Here is a 19117-nt window from a genome sequence, read left to right as displayed (position 1 = left end):
TTTCATTATGTATGTAAGACTAAAATTAGTTAGTTGTCACATGTTGGTGCTAAAGAAAGTCTTTCTTTAGGAAAGTAAGCTTTTGGCGAGCAGTTGAGTCCATCCCACCTTGCTATCTTGAAGGCTATGATCCTGTGGTATTACTTATATGATGCGGCCACAGGATTAACTGAGGCTGCATTAGTAGATCAGCAGCCAGACAGCGTTTTTCGTTAATGTGTTTTGTCCTTGTGATTGCTGTTTGGTTTTTTGGTGACACTGGCTGTCAAACCCAAGGTCTTGTGCATTCTCGACAATGTTCGACCACTGAGTTCTACTTGCAGACTTTGAGACCAGTGTTTCTTTTATCCCCATCCAGTTATTTATTTATTTAGTCATTCATTCACTTTACATCCTGATCACAGCCCCCCACATCTTCTCCCAGGCTCCCCTTCAGATAGCCCCTTCCCTCATCTCCCATTCCCTTCCCCTCTGAGAAGAGGGAGGTCCCCCCCCATTACCACCCCCATCCTGGTACTCAAGTCACTGCAGGACTAGGAACATTCTCTCCCACTGAGGCCAGACAAGCCACCACAGTTGGGGAACAGGATCCACAGGCGGGCAACAGAGTCAGCGACAGCCCCCTCTCCAGTTGTCGGGGGCAGGGGGGACCTGCATAAAGACCAAGCTGCACTTCTGTTACATGTGTGCAGTGTATGGGGTGGTGGTGGCTAGCACCAGCTCATGTGTGCTTATTGGTTGTTTGTTTGTTTGTTTGTTTGTTTGGTTGGTTGGTTGGTTGGTTGTGTTACAAGAAAAAAAATCAGATTCCTAAAAAGGAAGGAACATATGGGGCAAGTTGATAATGCATTAGAGCAATTATCATGGCACAGAGATGACTATTACTGAGTCTCTGTCTTTCTATCTTGTTTCTTTCCCTAGAGCATGCTCTTGGAGGCAGGAGTACAACTTCAATAAAGGGCAGAGGGATAGGGCAACTGCTTATAACCTAGTTGAACCAAGTCTTTCTTAGAACTGGGAGTCTGAAAACTTGGCCAAAACGCAGTGGTTAGGGGAGTCCCAGACAATCAGTTAATGAGTATCCAGGTCTGCTTGAGGCAAGTGTTCTGAGAATTTGAAAAGCTAATATAAATGTGTTCAAAACCTGGGCAAAACTGTCCATCAAATACTCCGCTAGATACCTCAAGCAGTTTAATTTCGCATCCAGGTTACTTCAGTTCCCCCTAAGAGTCTCACAGGCTATAGGTTGGTTCACCTTCTAGCAGAGCTAAATATGGCATCAGCTTATATTGCCTTCTCTGTAGCCAGGTTCAGGTAGCTTCAGAGACTCCACATAGTGGCTACCATCACTGTAGTACTTAAAGAAAGACTCGTCTTTGACCCCATCCTCTTCCAAGGGTCTGTATCACTGCAGGTGCCATCTTTACTCCTAACTTCTCATTAATTAGCTGTGAAAAAGATTTAAGGCTCACACATGGATAAGAGCCACCACTCCCAGGGTGGTGTTCTCACTTTTATAATCCAAGGTTTATCGCTTATTTAAAATCATGCTAGTGAGCATGCGCAAAGTAAAATTAACAAGAACGTCCCTGTTACTTTATTTGGTGATATATATTACAAAGTATTTCACTCTAAGGAAGAAAGATCAATCTTTTAAATTTCAAAAATTGAAATTACATTGTAATTAGTATTTCAGATAGAATATTTGTCTTGTTTGTAATAAAAATACCTTATCTGGTTTTTGGTGTTTTGGTTGTGAACTTAGCCTTTCCTTAATGGCTGAGTCATCTCTCCAGCCCTAATTTTTATAAATACATTTCTAAAGAAAATCATTTGTTCACGTATCTTATGTGATTATGGTTATGATTAGATATGATATGATTACGATTAGAGTCACATATGTTCCAGCTCAATTTCCCACATTTTCATCTGGTACCTGTTCTTATTCCAATAATTTATACTTTTTATTCAGTTTACATCCCAATCACAGTCCTCCCCCTCCTCTCTTCCCAGCCCCACCCTTACAAAACCTTCTCCCCATGGCCACCCATCCTTCTCCTCAGAGAAGGATGAGCCCCCTCGGGTACCACCCCACCCTGGGACGTCCCAGCAGGACTAGGCACATCCTCTCCCACTGAGCTCCAACTATATGGTTCAGGTAGGGGAAAGCAGGTTCAATGTCAGGGAACACAGAGAGAGACCGTTCTGCTCTGCTTGTCAATCCCACATGAAGAACGATCCTCACATTTGCTATAAATGTATATGGATATCTTACCTTGTGAACATAAGGATGCTTTCCATGTCACCTAAAAAACGTCACTGTGCTTAACTAAGTTACACTACACGCCTCGCCTCCACACATATGATTTGTTGAAATATCTTGGAGCAAGTTTGCAGGCAACATGTCACAGAACATACACCTCTGGCACATTATTCTCAAATGGAGTATTTTTATATTTAAGCCAGAAACTGATTTATGGTCACAGAGTGAGATATATTTTGAGCAGTTAATAAGTAGGATTTGCATGCTGGTTTCAATTTATATTTCCACACAATATGATACCGTAATGAATCAAATTATTTGCATGCAAACTTTATCTTTCTAAAATAGACTTGCACTTTGAAGTTCAGTGAAACAGCAGTAATTGTTTTTAAGTGAAGACTCTAAATAGAGTAGTAGTTTTGCACGGTCGCACTTTTCTTTGGAGACAGGAGCAAAATAATTTACCATGTAGCGCTCTTTTGTGACATGTACTCTTAGAGAATGGAGTCATTCGAACTTTAAAGATAAGGAATTACAGCAACTAATTATATCTCTTACAAAATATCCCATCAGCCAGTGCAGACAAAGAGATACCTGTTTGCTTCTGGTAAACTTACACGGGTAGTAAAAAGCTGCTGCTAATAAATTCAATAAGTGGAATGGATTAGTTTCCAGGAGAAATGAATGCTTTGATGCATAAAATCACATACATACACATACGACCACACACATGCACATTCCCTCATACACTTGCACATAACCTCTCCCCCCCCCAACCCCCACCCCCACATCATGTGAATGTCCTGCAAATTCAGCTCTGGAGCCATACTTGTTCTATCTGCTGCATGTTTCATTCAAAAATTTGCCTTATGTCCCCACTTCTCTGATGTGCCAGTGTCAGGTGCATTGTTTGGGGGAGATGTATATACTGTTTAGAAATATTATTTTCTGATAATGTCTATTTTAAATATGCAATCATAAAAATATTACCAAAGTAGAGCCTACATCGTGCTAAAGTAATATTTACTTGCCGAATGACTAATTTATTTCCTAAGGAGAACCTCCCGCTTTATGAGACAGGGTGTCACCTTGTAGCCCCGACTGGCATGGAACTCGCTAATAGACTAGACTGGCCTCAAATTCAGGGATTCTCTTGTCTCTGTCAGTTGGGTGCTGGTGTTAAAGGTGTGTGCCACCACCCCAGTCAGGAGGAAGCAGTTATTAAACTACCTTTGTTCCTTATGGAGTAGGTAGAAAGCGAATACCAGTCCTCAGAAATGTACCTGACAATAAGCAAGTAGAATTACCTGCCTAGATCAGGGTTCTAGGACAAAAATCCTTCTCCGTTATCACATGGGAATTATACTGGACCCACGTTAGCTTGATCTTAGTGACGAAATGAGAGGTTCATGAAAGAGTCAGCTTAATGGCTAGCATAAATGTTTAATAACTAGAAGATGCATTCTAAACACAGAGATTGGTGATGTTCTTGATCGGAGCTCTGGCTTACTGTGAGACTAAATCATCACTCACTGGAGGGGATTTATTTTATTCAAAATTTATTTAGCAGGAAATGTTAAAGTAAAACTCAAATATTTTCTGAGTCTTTGACTTCTTTAAAAACAACAACAACAACAACAGCAACAACAACAACAACAAAATTAATGTTCCTAGATCAATGAATCCATTCCGAAGAATTACACGCAGTACCACAAACTAGTATCATGTTGATAAAAACAGCCACTTACGCAATTAATATCATGTGCTAAGCACTGCCAAGATCCTCCTCCTCTATACTCACTAATTCAATACTTACCAACCTTTTAGTTCAGATCTGTTTTTATTATTTTTGGATTAAGGACCTAGTATATAAAGACAATTAAAACGTCCCTAAGCTTCATATCCAGAGAGGAGTGGAGTCAGGAGTGAAGCCCTGCCCGCGTGAACTCCCTGTTCATGAGACTTCCTGCAGTTTCATCCTGGGGATGCTGCCAAGTACCCTGTTCCCCTTTCACACTCAGTTAGAATTAAATCGCAAATCCATTTTCCTTGCAGCTTAGGGAGCGGATTGTGAAGTTTGCTCTCTGGATTCTGCTGTTTCTCGTCTTTAAGTCTGTGAACCCCTTTAACATAAGATCTTCTAACTCCAACACACATAGAGGACTGAATCTGTCTCTGAAGAATTACTGCAAGCTACTTCATTCACCAAATGAGAGGATTCTATAGCTTTACCTCCAGAAATAAGAACACTGAAAATATGATGGTTTAAATTTTGTCCATTTTTTCAAATTCGAAATTAGATTTCGAATATTCTCAGAGTGTCACAGAGGCGATTCCAGAGATCTGTAGTCTGCCCTTGATGGACTGTAGCCCACTCATGGCTGCCCTCCAGGTTAACCTGAGTGCCCAAAATAGGACAGTCTACCTTTACGTCTGCTACCAAACATGATTTGATTCATGCGCACACATCTCTATAAATACTCCCAGAGATAATAGCATTAAACTTAGTACCCTGACATTGTTAAAGTAACCCTTAATGGTATCAACACAGTGGGGCGGTTGCTAACTTGCCTGTCATTAGAAAAGAGAGTGCCCTCAGAATAAGGCAACCTGAAGATAATGGGTCTTGTCTCCATAAACTCTGAGCTCCCGTGCATTGTACTGGATGTGCAGAAACAAGACTTATTTATCCCTCACTGTCTTTGCATTTCTTTTTCTTCTGGGGAATGAAGTGATGGGGTTTGAATCTTGATTTTTTTTCCTTTAAAAAGGCATTTGTGAGAATGCTACAGCTCCAGGAAATAAAGGCAGATGTTGTTTCACCCTATGTACGTGCAGACGAGTCCTGTAGCTGTCGTGAATCCTAATGAATTCTGTTCTAGCCTGGTCCAGATGTGGCGTTAATGCCTCAGAGACTAGGAAACTTATAGGCGTTTAGTGGAAATAATTTTTGTTTAAGTCATTTGGCTTCCTCTGTGCACTTCTAGTTTTACCTAATTTTTCCATGGACAGTCAGAATTAAGCTCATTTCCATAGTTTCTCCCCAAGTTAAGAAAGAAACAGCTTAATATGTATTTGCACATAACAATTTATTATTGGAACTGAAACCACTAAATGAGAACATATAACTTCATCCAACAGTAGGAATTTTATTTATTACATTTAATAGTATAATTACATTTCTTCCTTCCTTCCCTCCCTCCCAGCCCTCTCACATGACCCTCCTTACTCTCTTTAAATTCACGGTCTCCCTTTTATTGTCATTGCCTGTATATATGTGTATTCATATACCAATATATTCATAAATATGACCCTCTCAGTCTTTGTAATGTTACTTACACTCATGTTTCCAGGGTTCACTATTTGTGATAACCAATTTGGGTATCCTTCCTCAGGGAAGACGATTTCTCCTGCTCTCAGCATCCCCAGTTGCTTGCCGTTCTTTCTGTAGGGTTGAGGGCTCATGTACTTTTCCCTGTTCACTTTGTCATGTCTGTTGTTCTCATCCTTGTTCAGCTCCTGTTGGAACATTTTCTTAAGGCTGATAAAATATATGTGAAATTTATGTTAACAAAAACGACCAAAGTTTGCCCTTGTGTTGATACTGCCAATTATAAATGTGCTCTGTAAGAGCAAGACAATGAAATCTCAATGTTTTATTTTACATTTCCATTAAACTAATAATAGTTTGCAGTGTTATCAATTACCTATAGAATCAACTTGTATTTCACCAAAAAAAGGAATCATCTGTATGCCTGTATGTTTTTAAAAAATATTTTATGATGAAGGTCTCATGAAATCTTTTAATAAGCAATATTCAGAGAAAAACAACCACAAAAAATATAGTTTCAATACTCTACTTTCTAGTTTCACTGACTAACATCCCAAGGCTAACATGAATTCTCTGTGGAAAACTCTGGCTCGATGTGGAGTGTCTTGACATTGCCAGATCAGTCGGTGTCTGCTGATATAATACAGCCTTCAAGTAAGCAGAAACATAGGAAGCACAGAGGTAACAGAGGGACAGGAAAAAAACCTGGTCATTCTGCAGCTGACTCTCTTTCTCAATGGTTTCTTATTCCCTCCTAATGCCTTCCACTCACATCCCAAGTAGAGCAGTTGGCAGCCAGCACAGCAGATGGATGACAAGCTGAGCACATACAGCGTATCTGGCACCCAGGCACTTGACTTTTATTTACCAAACAGTTAGGCAGATCTCAGGAACCCAGTCTGCTAACACCCCTATTTGGTTCAGTGTGCAATCAGTATCTAGCACATAAATATTAAAATATCACATGAAGAAAGATCCCGCACTGATTCTTTGCATAGCTCAGTGGCTAATTATCTTATTCTTGGTATGTAGATTGCTAACCTACTGAACAGTGGATCTGAAAAAGATAACTGCTATAGTTTAAGACATCTGTGACTGTGGATAGTAGTCTCCCTGAAGTGGCATCAGAAGCATCTTTCAGCCAGCCAAGTCAGAGTCAGTTGTACTAGGTAATGGGTAAAGCCATCAAGTAAAAGTGAGAGATTAAAGATGAGTTCAGATGATTGATATCTTGATCCCTTACCATCATCATTACAGACTACTACATTCAAAATTCAGGCGGGTTTTTATGAAGCCTTCTGGTCTATCAAGCAAAACCGGAAGTGCTTCCGGTCTCCTAAGTTAGTGTTTTGTTTACAGCGCCAATTTCGTGTGTCTATTTGCTTGGGCGCTCCTGCAACAGAAGGAACCATTGTCTCTGGTATCTCAGTGATGCCTGTTCTTGGACCAACAGAGGACACCCAGGTTGATAGACTCTTCAGAAGTTCAGACTGAACTGCGCAGAACTCAAGGAAACCCCAAAGTATGGGGGAGGGCAATAAAAGAGAACTGTTAAACATCTATGTTGAGGGAAGAGTGAGAAAGATACATTGGTAAGAACTCCCTAGGTTTTATGCAAAGCAGACTTCAGGGAAGTAGTGGGGAGGAGTATCTCTACCAAATGAAGCTTACAAGTGTTACTTCCCAAGATGAAATGTAATCGGGACGGTGTGTACAGCTCCAGAACTTGCTTCCCATTTCCCCATCACCTGCTCTCCCTGCCCTCTTAAGCAAGCCTTACTGCATGGCTGAAGCTAAGTTAACCGATGGCTTTAGCACAGCTAGGCTCCAGTGGAGGTAACTGATACGGAGTCACGCTATCAATTACTCATCACGAGGAATACTCTAAACAGGAAATGGTTTGCAGCGACTGGTATCTTACTGTCCTCAATTAGGAGCTGACTGATGGCACTGTGCTCTATATCTTAAGTCATCTTTCACTCGGTGGAGTGCTTGCTGCGGGTGTCAGGAACCACAGGTATCAGATCCCTCAAACAGATGATTCATAGTAAACATCTTGATTTCCCTACTATGGTATTGAAGTTTCAAAATTATTTAGACTGTCTTTAACCTACTCTGACAATATAATAAGGGCAAACCTTTCCTTCTGACAGAGCCACTTTCAGAAGATCATATCAATTTCATAAGATCCCAGAATTTTATCAGGTCCTACAAAAGTGGCTAAGTTCCCCTAACTTCTTCACTAGGTATGCAAGGAAACTTTCACCACCCCTCCAAATAATTCCTGAATTATTTTTCTCAAAGCTCAATATAACTTTCATTTGTCTAATTTGGAGAAGAGTTGGAGCTTGATTTTTTTTTCTTTGACAGAAAATACTAGTAGTGCTTGGTTACATACTCAGTATATGAGAATTTACATATTTTCAGAAGCAACATACATTAATAGAAAAACAACTTTAGCATCCCAAACAACATGATGTGTGTGTGTGTGTGTGTGTGTGTGTGTGTGTGTGTGTGTGTGGGTGGGTGTGGGTGTGGGTGTGTGCGCACACAAGCACGTGATGCTCCATTTTTGTTTTGTTTGAGAAGATTTCTGACAAAATACACTGAGTTTTGAAAGCCACATTTTAAGAGACACAGTGACTAGCCAGTGTATACCCAGAAAGTAGGATCGTATACTCAGAGACTCTAAACTGTAGATAACAGTTTAGTGAATGGAAGCCTTGAGAGCGACCCAAGTGGATGTCATGTTTAAGATCTAGAAGAAAATTTTCTCCTTTAATTTAAGACATCAGAAGTAAGGCTAGTGGGAAGTGATTTGGGTTCAGAAAGCTTTAATTCAGTAAACATACATGTACATTTCTTTTTTCTTTTTTACTTGTGCTCACAATGTGAATCAGACAGAAAAATTAATTAGAAGCTTAAAATAGTATTTGGTGGCAGTGGTGAATATAAGACTATATAGCTTATGTATTATTTAATTAGGGAAGTGAGTGTGTGAGTGGTGCTCATGGGGAGGTCACTGAACAACTTTGGGACCCAATTCTTTTCTCCTACCATACATGTTCCAGGAATTAAAAGTTTTGTAATAGAAAGAATATCCCCAAAAACAAGTTTTGAAAGGTATGATTTGTTTGAAACTACTGATCATAAATTTTTCCAATTATGAACTAAAATCTTGCTTGAAAGATAAAAGAGAAGCATCTTATGCTTTGTTTGGACTACACTGGGGGTAAAGGAAGCAGGAACTTAGAAAAACACACACACACACAGAAATGCACACACACACACACACACACACACACACACACACACACACACAAAACATAAAACAGATAAGTGCCCTTTCGTGGTGTTGGGGAAGTACTGATTTTGTAGGTAGGACTAGGTTTACCCCGACTGCCAGCATTTCTTTGGGCTCTGCTCCTATATTTCAGAGTAAGCCCTAAAGTGACTGATGTTACCAACATAATGTTTTCGATTAAGATTTTCTAGAGCCAACACATGGCATTAGCATGTTTGGACTATCGAAGTTTTCATGGAAATTCACACCCTCCCCCCTTTGAGACAGAGATGGGACCCTGTAGGCTCACAGTTCTCAGATGGACTAAAGGCAATTAGAAGTGATTATAAGCCTCTAAGTAGGGAAAGAAGTGAGGTCAGTTAACATTCGCCATAACGGAGCGTAGTATTTTAACTACAGGAGTCACAGAGTGTCGATTAAAGGCACACTTGGGCCAGCACTCCAGCACCGTGGTATGTAAAAGTTGGCTGCTAACAAAGCTATCCCCACTCCCTTTTCCCCAAAACGGGTTGTTGGCAACGTGAATACCGTATCATTGTACTTTGGGGGATTATATGCTGTATCTGGTGATCCCGAGTAACTTGCAATGTGATATAAAACATTATATTGGATCAACTGAGGAAAATGATCTGCTTCTTAAGGACAAGTGGGCATACTTCAGTGGTGAGTAATATTAGAGGCTCTATTTCCATAGGATGTTCTTTGGCATCAGATACTTAATATGGTTTCTTTCTATCTTTATCAAATGTTGTAGCAGCTTTCCACTAGTCTGGCCGATGCCTCAGGTCAAGAAGCATACTAACTTTCAAGTGAGGGAAATGCTCAGCACACTGACGATTAGACTATTTTGATGCTTCCCCATGTAATTACGTATCCCAACCAAATTTTGCCTGTTCTCTAATGACAGCAGTTACGCAGTGTGTTACTTGGATAGTTTCATCAACAAAGAAAACCTGTAACTCTAACATAAAGTGTGTGCACATGCATGGCAGCACACTTCTGGTAGAAGAGGAAAAAAGAAGCAGTAAAGTTTCCAAAAAAATGTATTAGTAATAAAATTAAGATCTCAATATTTAGGCAGAGTATCTCATTGTTATTTTAAAATGTCAAGACGTGGCGTTTTTCTTCGTATACTTAAACTACCTTTAAATAATTCTTAGAAATGACATTTGTGCTCTAGACAATCCTTAAAAACTGTTATTTTCTAAGTGAATTTTCTAAATAGTTTACAAAAATAGAGCAGATCGTATTTTGAGCTGCCTGAATCTCGACACTCAGGAGCCAGAGTAAATTCCTAGAACCAAGTAAATGCCTGAGGGTCCAAGAGAATGCATACACCCTCCCTGGAGTTTCTCTTTCTGGGTGGTGTGCTGTTCACAAGGCAGACTTGTCAGAGCAATGACCAAGAATTCCAGTCATGGAACCTGATAGGCATCTGCTGAAAACATTTATGCCCATGACAGGAGCTAGACAAGTGGAGAGGGGACTGTTTCATGTAGAATTGCCTTTGGTATGACTTTAGAATTCAGCTCACAGTACTCAGCAGTTATGGATAAGGACAAAAGCATATGCACAATGTGACAAGGACATTCACACACACACACACACATCAGGTAAGAAGATACTTATAAAACACAATTAAACTGATTGCTAGGAACCATGTAGGGAAGCAGGACATTGGCTACAGCTGAAGGGCTAGAGTTTGAAGCCCAGTCGCTGTGTAACAGTCTATAGAAGATGATTATGAGAACGGTAACTCTCTGCTGAGTTTGTTAACAATGACTACCCATAAAAAGCATTTACTCATATATAGAGAGGTTTTAAAACAAGGAAGAAGGAAGGAAGGAAGGAAGGAAGGAAGAAAAGGGGAGCAAGGAAAGGAGGGAGGAAGAGAGGAAGGAAAGAAAGAAGAAAAGATTGGATTATTAAATAGCATGTGGAATACATGGGGTATGAAATCATTGGGCATTTACTTGAATTTTCAGGTGATACTACAAGTTGAATAACTCTGAGACTTGTCCTTAACATCTCAGAGTTCCCACACACTTCCCCTTTTTTACCTTAAAATTTGAGGCAATCGCCCTGTAGTTGTGACGTGAAAGAAAGTTGGAAGACCAGACACTTAGAGTTATCAAGGAGAATGTTACATTTCCTCATAATGTTACAGTTCCCCCCTTTTTGAGGATCTTCTTTGGTACCATTGTGATAATTACATTTATTTTGGTTATTCCTTTTAGGGTGAAAATGGTTTACATGGAACTCCAGGATTACCTGGTCAAAAGGTAATGAGTTTTTGTAAATGTTTCTTACAAACTAAGCTAATAACTCAGTCTTTCCAAGGATTGTTCAAAGAAGCTTTTCCTTCTTGGGGATCTCTCAAGAAAGCATTAATTACAGAGTATTAGTATATGCTTTCCCGAGAATCAGTAGTGATGCTTTCTAAAGGTCAGGAGAAACTTACAGGGGCACCAGAAACAGTGAACAATGGAAAAGTATTTTCTGTGGTCATTTCCTACGGAAAGCACAGGCTTTCCTTCTCGGATTGGATTAAGCAAAATATTTATATTTATAATGACCTAAAATATCTGGCATTATAAGAGTGTTATATACACAACTAAGCTCTTCAAAACACTTTTTTTTTTTTTGCTTTGGCCTGGTGGTGCAGACCAATCCTTCTAGCTGCACAGGAGGTGGGAGCAAGAATGTTGCATGTTCACAGCCTGTCCACAGCTGCCAGCCTATAATGTGAGTCTAAGGCTAGCTTGGGAAACTTGGTGAGCTTATGTCTCAAAAGGAAAAGTGAGGAGAAGGCTGGAAACAGTTCAGCGCACAGCCCTTGCTTACCCAGGATGAGGCCACAGATTCCACCCCCTATATGGGAAAAGTCAAATGTTCAGAATGTCACATTCATATTCATGATGAACGAGAACTTTAACGCCATCCTGGGTGAATTTCTCAGTGCCTGAGATCTTTCTCATCGCCGAAGTGAACTTCCTCTGTAACCTTTACTATCTATTCAAGGTCTGCCCTCTCCCGGGAACCAGACATACAGAAACGAATACACTCCAGATTGCACTTTAGGTGGGGCCAGTTTTCCTGATAAACCCCATACAATCCCACCTTGAGGGAGAGCCTCACTTATGCAATTTTAGATGCCCCCCTTCAGCGCCAAACATGTCATTTCTATATTCTAGTGAAGTGTTACAGGTTTTCATAGCAAAATGTTTGAAAGCACTATACAACTAGGTTTTCTTACACGTAGCTGATAGTGTCATTTGGAAAGACATACTTTTATGGATAGTTACAGCAGCTTTTAGGAATGTTTCATTACGTAGCCCCATGGAGAGAATAAGTTTGGATTGGGAGGCATGAAACAGCATGCTTCTGAGTCTCCTCATGGTAGTTCTAGACCAAGCCTAGGGGTACAGCATGTGCTGTATCTACGAGTTGAGTTGCAAGCCAAGGGATGTGCGGATTTATCTTCTGGGAAATTGTTTTGGACTTTCCAGCAGCTGTTTGTGGTGGCCGCATCATGCTGACACCGCGGCTGAGGCGCTAGGGGCATTTAGCAGCTTCAGGGTCAGCTTGAATTACCAGATGGAGCTAAATCCTATATTTTAGGGGAAACACTATTAAAAGTAAGGTAGGCCTATGTACTTATGGACTAATCTATTGTTTGCTGACAATGTTTTAAGGCTAAATGAAGCAAAATAAAATTATTTAATTGTGTTGAAACACAATTTGACTGTATTCATGTGTTAATATTCTCATAAATCACACATACTCATATATCATATCATATCATCCACTTTATGGGGGCATTACAAGAAAAGCTGAGATCTGAAACTTTTCATCTTTAACTATGTGCTGGCACGTGTTTATTTATTATTCCAGTAAATAATAGTAGTGGAGGTAGAAGGATCTGAAGTTTGTGAAAGGTCACTGTGAGCTATATCATGAGTTCAAGTACAGACTGGTCTATGTAATATCTTCTCTCAAGAGGACTTAAATAGACAAAGAAAAGAAACAAATAAAAATATTGATCTCTTATGCCTGTACACTCAGAAGATACTGACTGGATGCCTTAGGCCATGCCCCCGCCCTCAGCGGGTAGATGGCACATACAATTGGTCTCTACCATTCACCTCGCAGTTATGCAGCCATAGGTCCCTGACACACAGGAGACTCTCAGCATTTACTAAATGTGTGGTCAGAATGCCATTAGTCTATGTATGTCAAATTCAATCTGAAAACAAACACAAAATTGGAAAGGATTCAGCTGAGGGATAAATGGTTGTGCCTTTTACATTTAAAGGACAGCATAGAAAATGGCCCCTCTCCACTGGAAAAAATTTCCTGAACAAAACACCAATGGCTTATGCTCTAAGATCAAGAATCGACAAATGGGATCTCATAAAACTGCAAAGCTTCTGTAAGGCAAAGGACACTGAGGTTAGGACAAAACGGCAACCAACAGATTGGGAAAAGATCTTTACCAATCCTACAACAGATAGAGGCCTTATATCCAAAATATACAAAGAACTCAAGAAGTTAGACCGCAGGGAGACAAATAACCCTATTAAAAATGGGGTTCAGAGCTAAACAAAGAATTCACAGCTGAGGAATGCCGAATGGCTGAGAAACACCTAAAGAAATGTTCAACATCTTTAGTCATAAGGGAAATGCAAATCAAAACAACCCTGAGATTTCACCTCACACCAGTGAGAATGGCTAAGATCAAAAACTCAGGTGACAGCAAATGCTGGCGAGGATGCGGAGAAAGAGGAACACTCCTCCATTGTTGGTGGGGTTGCAGACTGGTAAAACCATTCTGGAAATCAGTCTGGAGGTTCCTCAGAAAATTGGACATTGAACTGCCTGAGGATCCAGCTATACCTCTCTTGGGCATATACCCAAAAGATGCCCCAACATATAAAAAAGACACGTGCTCCACTATGTTCATCACAGCCTTATTTATAATAGCCAGAAGCTGGAAAGAACCCAGATGCCCTTCAACAGAGGAATGGATACAGAAAATGTGGTACATCTACACAATGGAATATTACTCAGCTATCAAAAACAATGACTTTATGAAATTCATAGGCAAATGGTCGGAACTGGAAAATATCATCCTGAGTGAGCTAACCCAATCACAGAAAAACACACATGGTATGCACTCATTGATAAGTGGCTATTAGCCCAAATGCTTGAATTACCCTAGATGCCTAGAACAAATGAAACTCAAGACGGATGATCAAAATGTGAATGCTTCACTCCTTCTTTAAAAGGGGAACAAGAATACCCTTGGCAGGGAATAGAGAGGCAAAGAGTAAAACAGACACAGAAGGAACACCCATTCAGAGCCTGCCCCACATGTGGCCCATACATATACAGCCAATTAGACAAGATGGATGAAGCAAAGAAGTACAGGCCGACAGGAGCCGGATGTTGATCTCTCCCGAGAGACACAGCCAGAATACAGCAAACACAGAGGCGTATGCCAGCAGCAAACCACTGAATTGAGAATAGGACCCCCATTGAAGGAATCAGAGAAAGAACTGGAAGAGCTTGAAGGGGCTCGAGACCCCATATGTACAACAATGCCAAGCAACCAGAGCTTCCAGGGACTAAGCCACTACCTAAAGACTATACATGGACTGACCCTGGACTCTGACCTCATAGGTAGCAATGAATATCCTAGTAAGAGCACCAGTGGAAGGGGAAGCCCTGGGTCCTGCTAAGACTGAACCCCCAGTGAACTAGATTGTTGGGGGGAGGGGGACAATGGGGGAGAATGGGGAGGGAAACACCCATAAAGAAGGGGAGGGGGGAGGGGGGAGGGGGATATTTGCCTGGAAACCAGGAAAGGGAATAACACTCGAAATGTATATAAGAAATACTCAAGTTAATAAAAAAAAAAGACTTAAGCTACTGACAAAAAAAAAAAGGAAAAAAAAGGAAAATGGCCCCTCTCTTTGTGGCTGTGAGTCACGTGAGCAGGACAGAGAGAAAATGGAGTCTGCAGGAAAGTAGGCCCAGGACTCCAAGGTTCACAGCTAAATCCACTCACTATAAACCTCTCCTTACATGCTCATGTTGTGGAAGGTAGGTCTCAAAGCAGTCTGTGTCTTCTGCGTTTAATGAGATGCTAGTGAGAACAAGAATGTAAACTCAGTCTGTGCTGCTTAATTTAATTCTCAAAGCAAATGATGGTGGTAGAACCCTCATAGGTCTAGGATGTGGATACTTGGCTTTCTGAGGTGAGATTTTCTAGGTAGGCAAGTATTCAGAAAGCTGTTCCTTTAGTATTTTGCGTCATTCAGATGTTGTTTTGCTTTATATTGGCTTAGAGCTTCATAACACAAGGGATTATTTAACCCAGTGTTTATGAACTGTTAGAAATACTATTATGAAAAGTCCAAGAACTGTAAGAACCATTCCTATTACTACACACCATGCTCTTCTTTTACAGGGAGAACAAGGACTCGAAGGCATCAAAGGAGACATTGGTGAAAAGGTAATCCTTTCCAAATGTTTTTGTAAGGATGAATTGTGCTCCTGACATTGTAGCTTCATGTGACATTTAGCTCCTAATGTTCTACTGGGAATATGTAATAACTTTATAGTGATGCTAAAATATTTGCATTGGTTAGAGTAGTCTTAATATCTGGTGATTGACAGAAATAGTTCTAAACTTACTTAGTGGTCAGGCTTCCTTAGTTAAACGTATTCCACTTATCCGTAAACGATGCAAAGATTTATTGAGCACTGTATTTTTATGTTATGGTGTCATTGGTCGACTATGGCTGATGACTGACTGAAAGATTGCTAGTATGGACACTGGTCACAGGATTTTTTTTCCTCGTGGGGGGGGTTAAGAAAACAAAAGAGCCAACTGTAATGGATCAGAATTATTCCAAAGTTTTAATGCAGGGGTGGTTAAAAGTTGTGGATGGTAAATAAGAAACTCAGAGGACTTTAAAATGCCAGAGGTCACATTACAAGTGACTTGCTAATGCCACAAGGTTACAGATCCAGAGTCAGAGAAAAGGGTGGGGGAGGCTTTGGGCAGGGGCTGAAGGAAGCATTTTTTCCAAAGTAGTCAGTCCCAAGTGTGAACTTTAGCAAGAAGCATCCCGTTCTGCCCTGAGCTCCTGTTGGCTAAGCAAGCAGAGCCAATCAGGTGGATGTACCTCATGAACCTGGATACCCTGGGGCTCAAAGGAGGATGGAAATTAGCAGCCTGTAGTCCTTAAAGAAACAGGCTCAGGTGCTATCCCTGTAACCCAAGGGTCATCACATCATCCTCTCAGAAAATCAAATCCTGTGTATTATACTTTTTCACTTTTTAAAAAATTGGATATTTTTTATTTATTTACATTTCAAATGTTATCCCCTTTCCTGGATTCTGGTCCATAAACCCCCTATCCCATCCCTCTCCTCCTTCTTATATGAGGGTGTTCCCGTACCCGTCCACCCACCCCTTCCCACCTCCCCACCCTGACAATCCCTTATATTGGGAGGGAATTGGGTCCAGCCTTGGCTGGAGCAAGGACTTCTCCTCCCATTGGTGCCCAACAAGGCCATCCTCTCCTACATATGCAACTGGAGCCATGGGTCTCTCCATGTGTAGTCTTTGGATGGTGGTTTAGTCCCTGGGAGTTCTGGTTGGTTGGTATTGTTGTTCTTATGGGGTTGCAAACCCTTTCAGCTCCTTCAATCCTTTCTCTGACTCCTCCAATGGGGACCCTGCTCTCAGTTCAATGGTTTGCTGCAAGCATTTGCCTCTGTATTTGTCAGGCTCTAGCAGAGCTTCTCAGGAGACAGCTATATCAGACTCCTGTCAGCATGCACTTCTTGGCATCAACAATTTTGTTTGAGTTTGGTGGCTGTATGTATATGAACTGAATCCCCAGGTGGGGCAGGCTCTGAATGGTCATTCCTTTAGTCTCTGCTACAAACTTTGTCTCTGTATCTCCTCCTATGAATATTTTTGTTCCCCCTTCTAAGAAGGACTGAAGCATCTGAACTTTGATTTTCCTTATTCTTGAGCTTTGTGTGGTCTGTGGATTATATCTTGGGTAATCCGAGCTTTTGAGCTAATATTCACTTAGCAATGAGTGCATGCCATGTGTGTCTTTTTGTGATTGGGTTACCTCACTCAGGATGATATATTCTAGTTCCATCACTTTTAACCAGCGTTTGATTCTATAAATAAAAAAAATACTAAAGTCATCTGATAGCCCCCCTCAACCATTTAAGCAACCATTCTTTCACAGATGTACAGCTTCAGCAGTAGCGAGTAAATAAATGATCTCAAACTAGCCAGGGACGCTTGCTCATGTTTACCATCCTTGGCAGTGATCACTTATTTTCCTCTTCTATAAGTATTTATAGAGACAATGAGCATCTTCTATAATTACAGGACAAATTACTCACATTGTGAGCTACATGATAATTACCTTTTCTCACTGATGTGAGAGAGAGCACCATATAATAACCATGTAATTGAGAAAAATTCCATTAAAATTATAACTATTTGAAAGAGTCTTTTAGAAATACCTTGAATATATATATATATGTATATATATGTATGTGTGTGTGTGTGTGTGTGTGTGTGTGTGTGTGCTTGTGTGTTTTAGAATAACAGGTATTATCAGGCCATGACTTTAGGTTTTATTTACATTTATTTTTGGTTCCGTAGTATTATTATACTTACAGAAATAAATCAAACTAAGCAATGTATAATGTCCTTTCTATAAATTAGTCATTAATACCCTTAAGTTTTGGTTATTTTGCTATTCTCTGAATATAGCTGGTGTTTCATGGTAATACATGGATTCTCACAGACTGAACATGAATTAAATACACTACATACATGTATCACGATGCTGTAATAGAATCCATTATGTAGAATTAATGTTAATCAGACGTTGAAAAAAAGAACACACATTCAGCGTATTTTGCTTCTGAGTTTTCTCTTCTGTTTCCTCATGCTATTGACTGTTGCATTCAAGCAATCCATTCTACCATAAGGAGGGAACAATTACGGAGACTGATTTAAAAATGGCAGAAAACACTAAGCTTCAAAGAGAAAAGACCACTGAGCATCATAATCCTGATGGTTGAATCATATTTAATAATCATGTAATCATGTTTATTTAGAAAGTTCTGCTTTAATTACTATTTACCATACACTAAAGTTTTGACCTATTTCAGCATTGCAAGCTGGAAAAAAGCACATGAATCATACCTCTGTCTGTCCTATGAAACATGTATTTTCCATAGGTTGAATAATTATGGTCATGTGATTGGCTTGGGTTTTGAGGTAGAGAAAGAAAAGTCTAACAGCCCTCAATTTGGTATGAAAGGAGCATAGGAATCTTGGGTGCCTCACAATGCATTGTTTTCTGAACAAAACCAACCAGCTACCTTAAATAACATTTCCTTGTGTCAGAATAATATATAATTATTTTAAAAACATTTCCTCTCAAAATATCATATCTTTTTTATACTATGTTTAGAATGTGATGATTTTCAGTGACACAATACACTAGTTGTACACTAAACAATTCAGGGAGTTACGAAGAATTTCATGTCTATCAAGGACACATGGTTATGTCCAAAAATAATATTGACTCAGAAATACAGTATATGGTGTGTTGATTTCCAGGCGTTATTTCTACAGGTAGTAGAAACCAAATTTAGAAATCTGCTATTCATCATATCAGAAAATAAGGCTTCAGACTAATTTAGCTCACTAGATTGGCCAAGAGATTTCCTCCAAAGTCAAATGTACAGATGTACTGTTCTTAGTCCAAAGAACTTTCCAAACTTAACAAGTACAGGTCTGTTTAACCCCTGATATCCATGGGAGATGGGTTAAAAGACCCCCTGAACATGTCAACAATCTGCAGGTACTCAGGTCCCTTAAAGAGAATGGTGAGTGTCCTATGCATTTCCTCCTGAGTAATTTAATTGACTTTAAATTATTTATAGTGCATAATATAATACAAATGCTATGCTCTATTGCATAGAATAATGACAAGCAAACACTAAGGGGTCAGCACAGAGACATTTTAAACACAGTTGTGTCTATTCTTTGATAATTTCATGTATACTACACATTCTGTTCATATCTACACTGCTATCATCAGAAAATTCTCCCCTCTCAACTGTACCTCCTCTCCCAGTCTTCCTTCATTCCTTCCTCTAACTC

The 19117-nt window shown here is 40.0% G+C and overlaps 1 protein-coding gene across 2 annotated transcripts in view; it reads left to right on the top strand.

Moving 5' to 3' along the window:
* Col19a1 (collagen type XIX alpha 1 chain) overlaps window positions 1-19117 on the top strand; it is a 348231-nt gene that overhangs the window by 75783 nt on the left and 253331 nt on the right. For both annotated transcript variants that reach the window (XM_039084518.2, NM_001421322.1), the window contains exons 10-11: window positions 11136-11180; window positions 15371-15415. In XM_039084518.2, coding sequence (XP_038940446.1) covers window positions 11136-11180; window positions 15371-15415 — 90 coding nt within the window. The remainder of the gene's footprint in view (window positions 1-11135; window positions 11181-15370; window positions 15416-19117) is intronic.

Source organism: Rattus norvegicus, chromosome 9 (assembly GCF_036323735.1).
Source record: "Rattus norvegicus strain BN/NHsdMcwi chromosome 9, GRCr8, whole genome shotgun sequence".
Lineage (NCBI taxonomy): Eukaryota > Metazoa > Chordata > Mammalia > Rodentia > Muridae > Rattus > Rattus norvegicus.
This window is presented reverse-complemented; position numbering and strand designations above follow the sequence as displayed.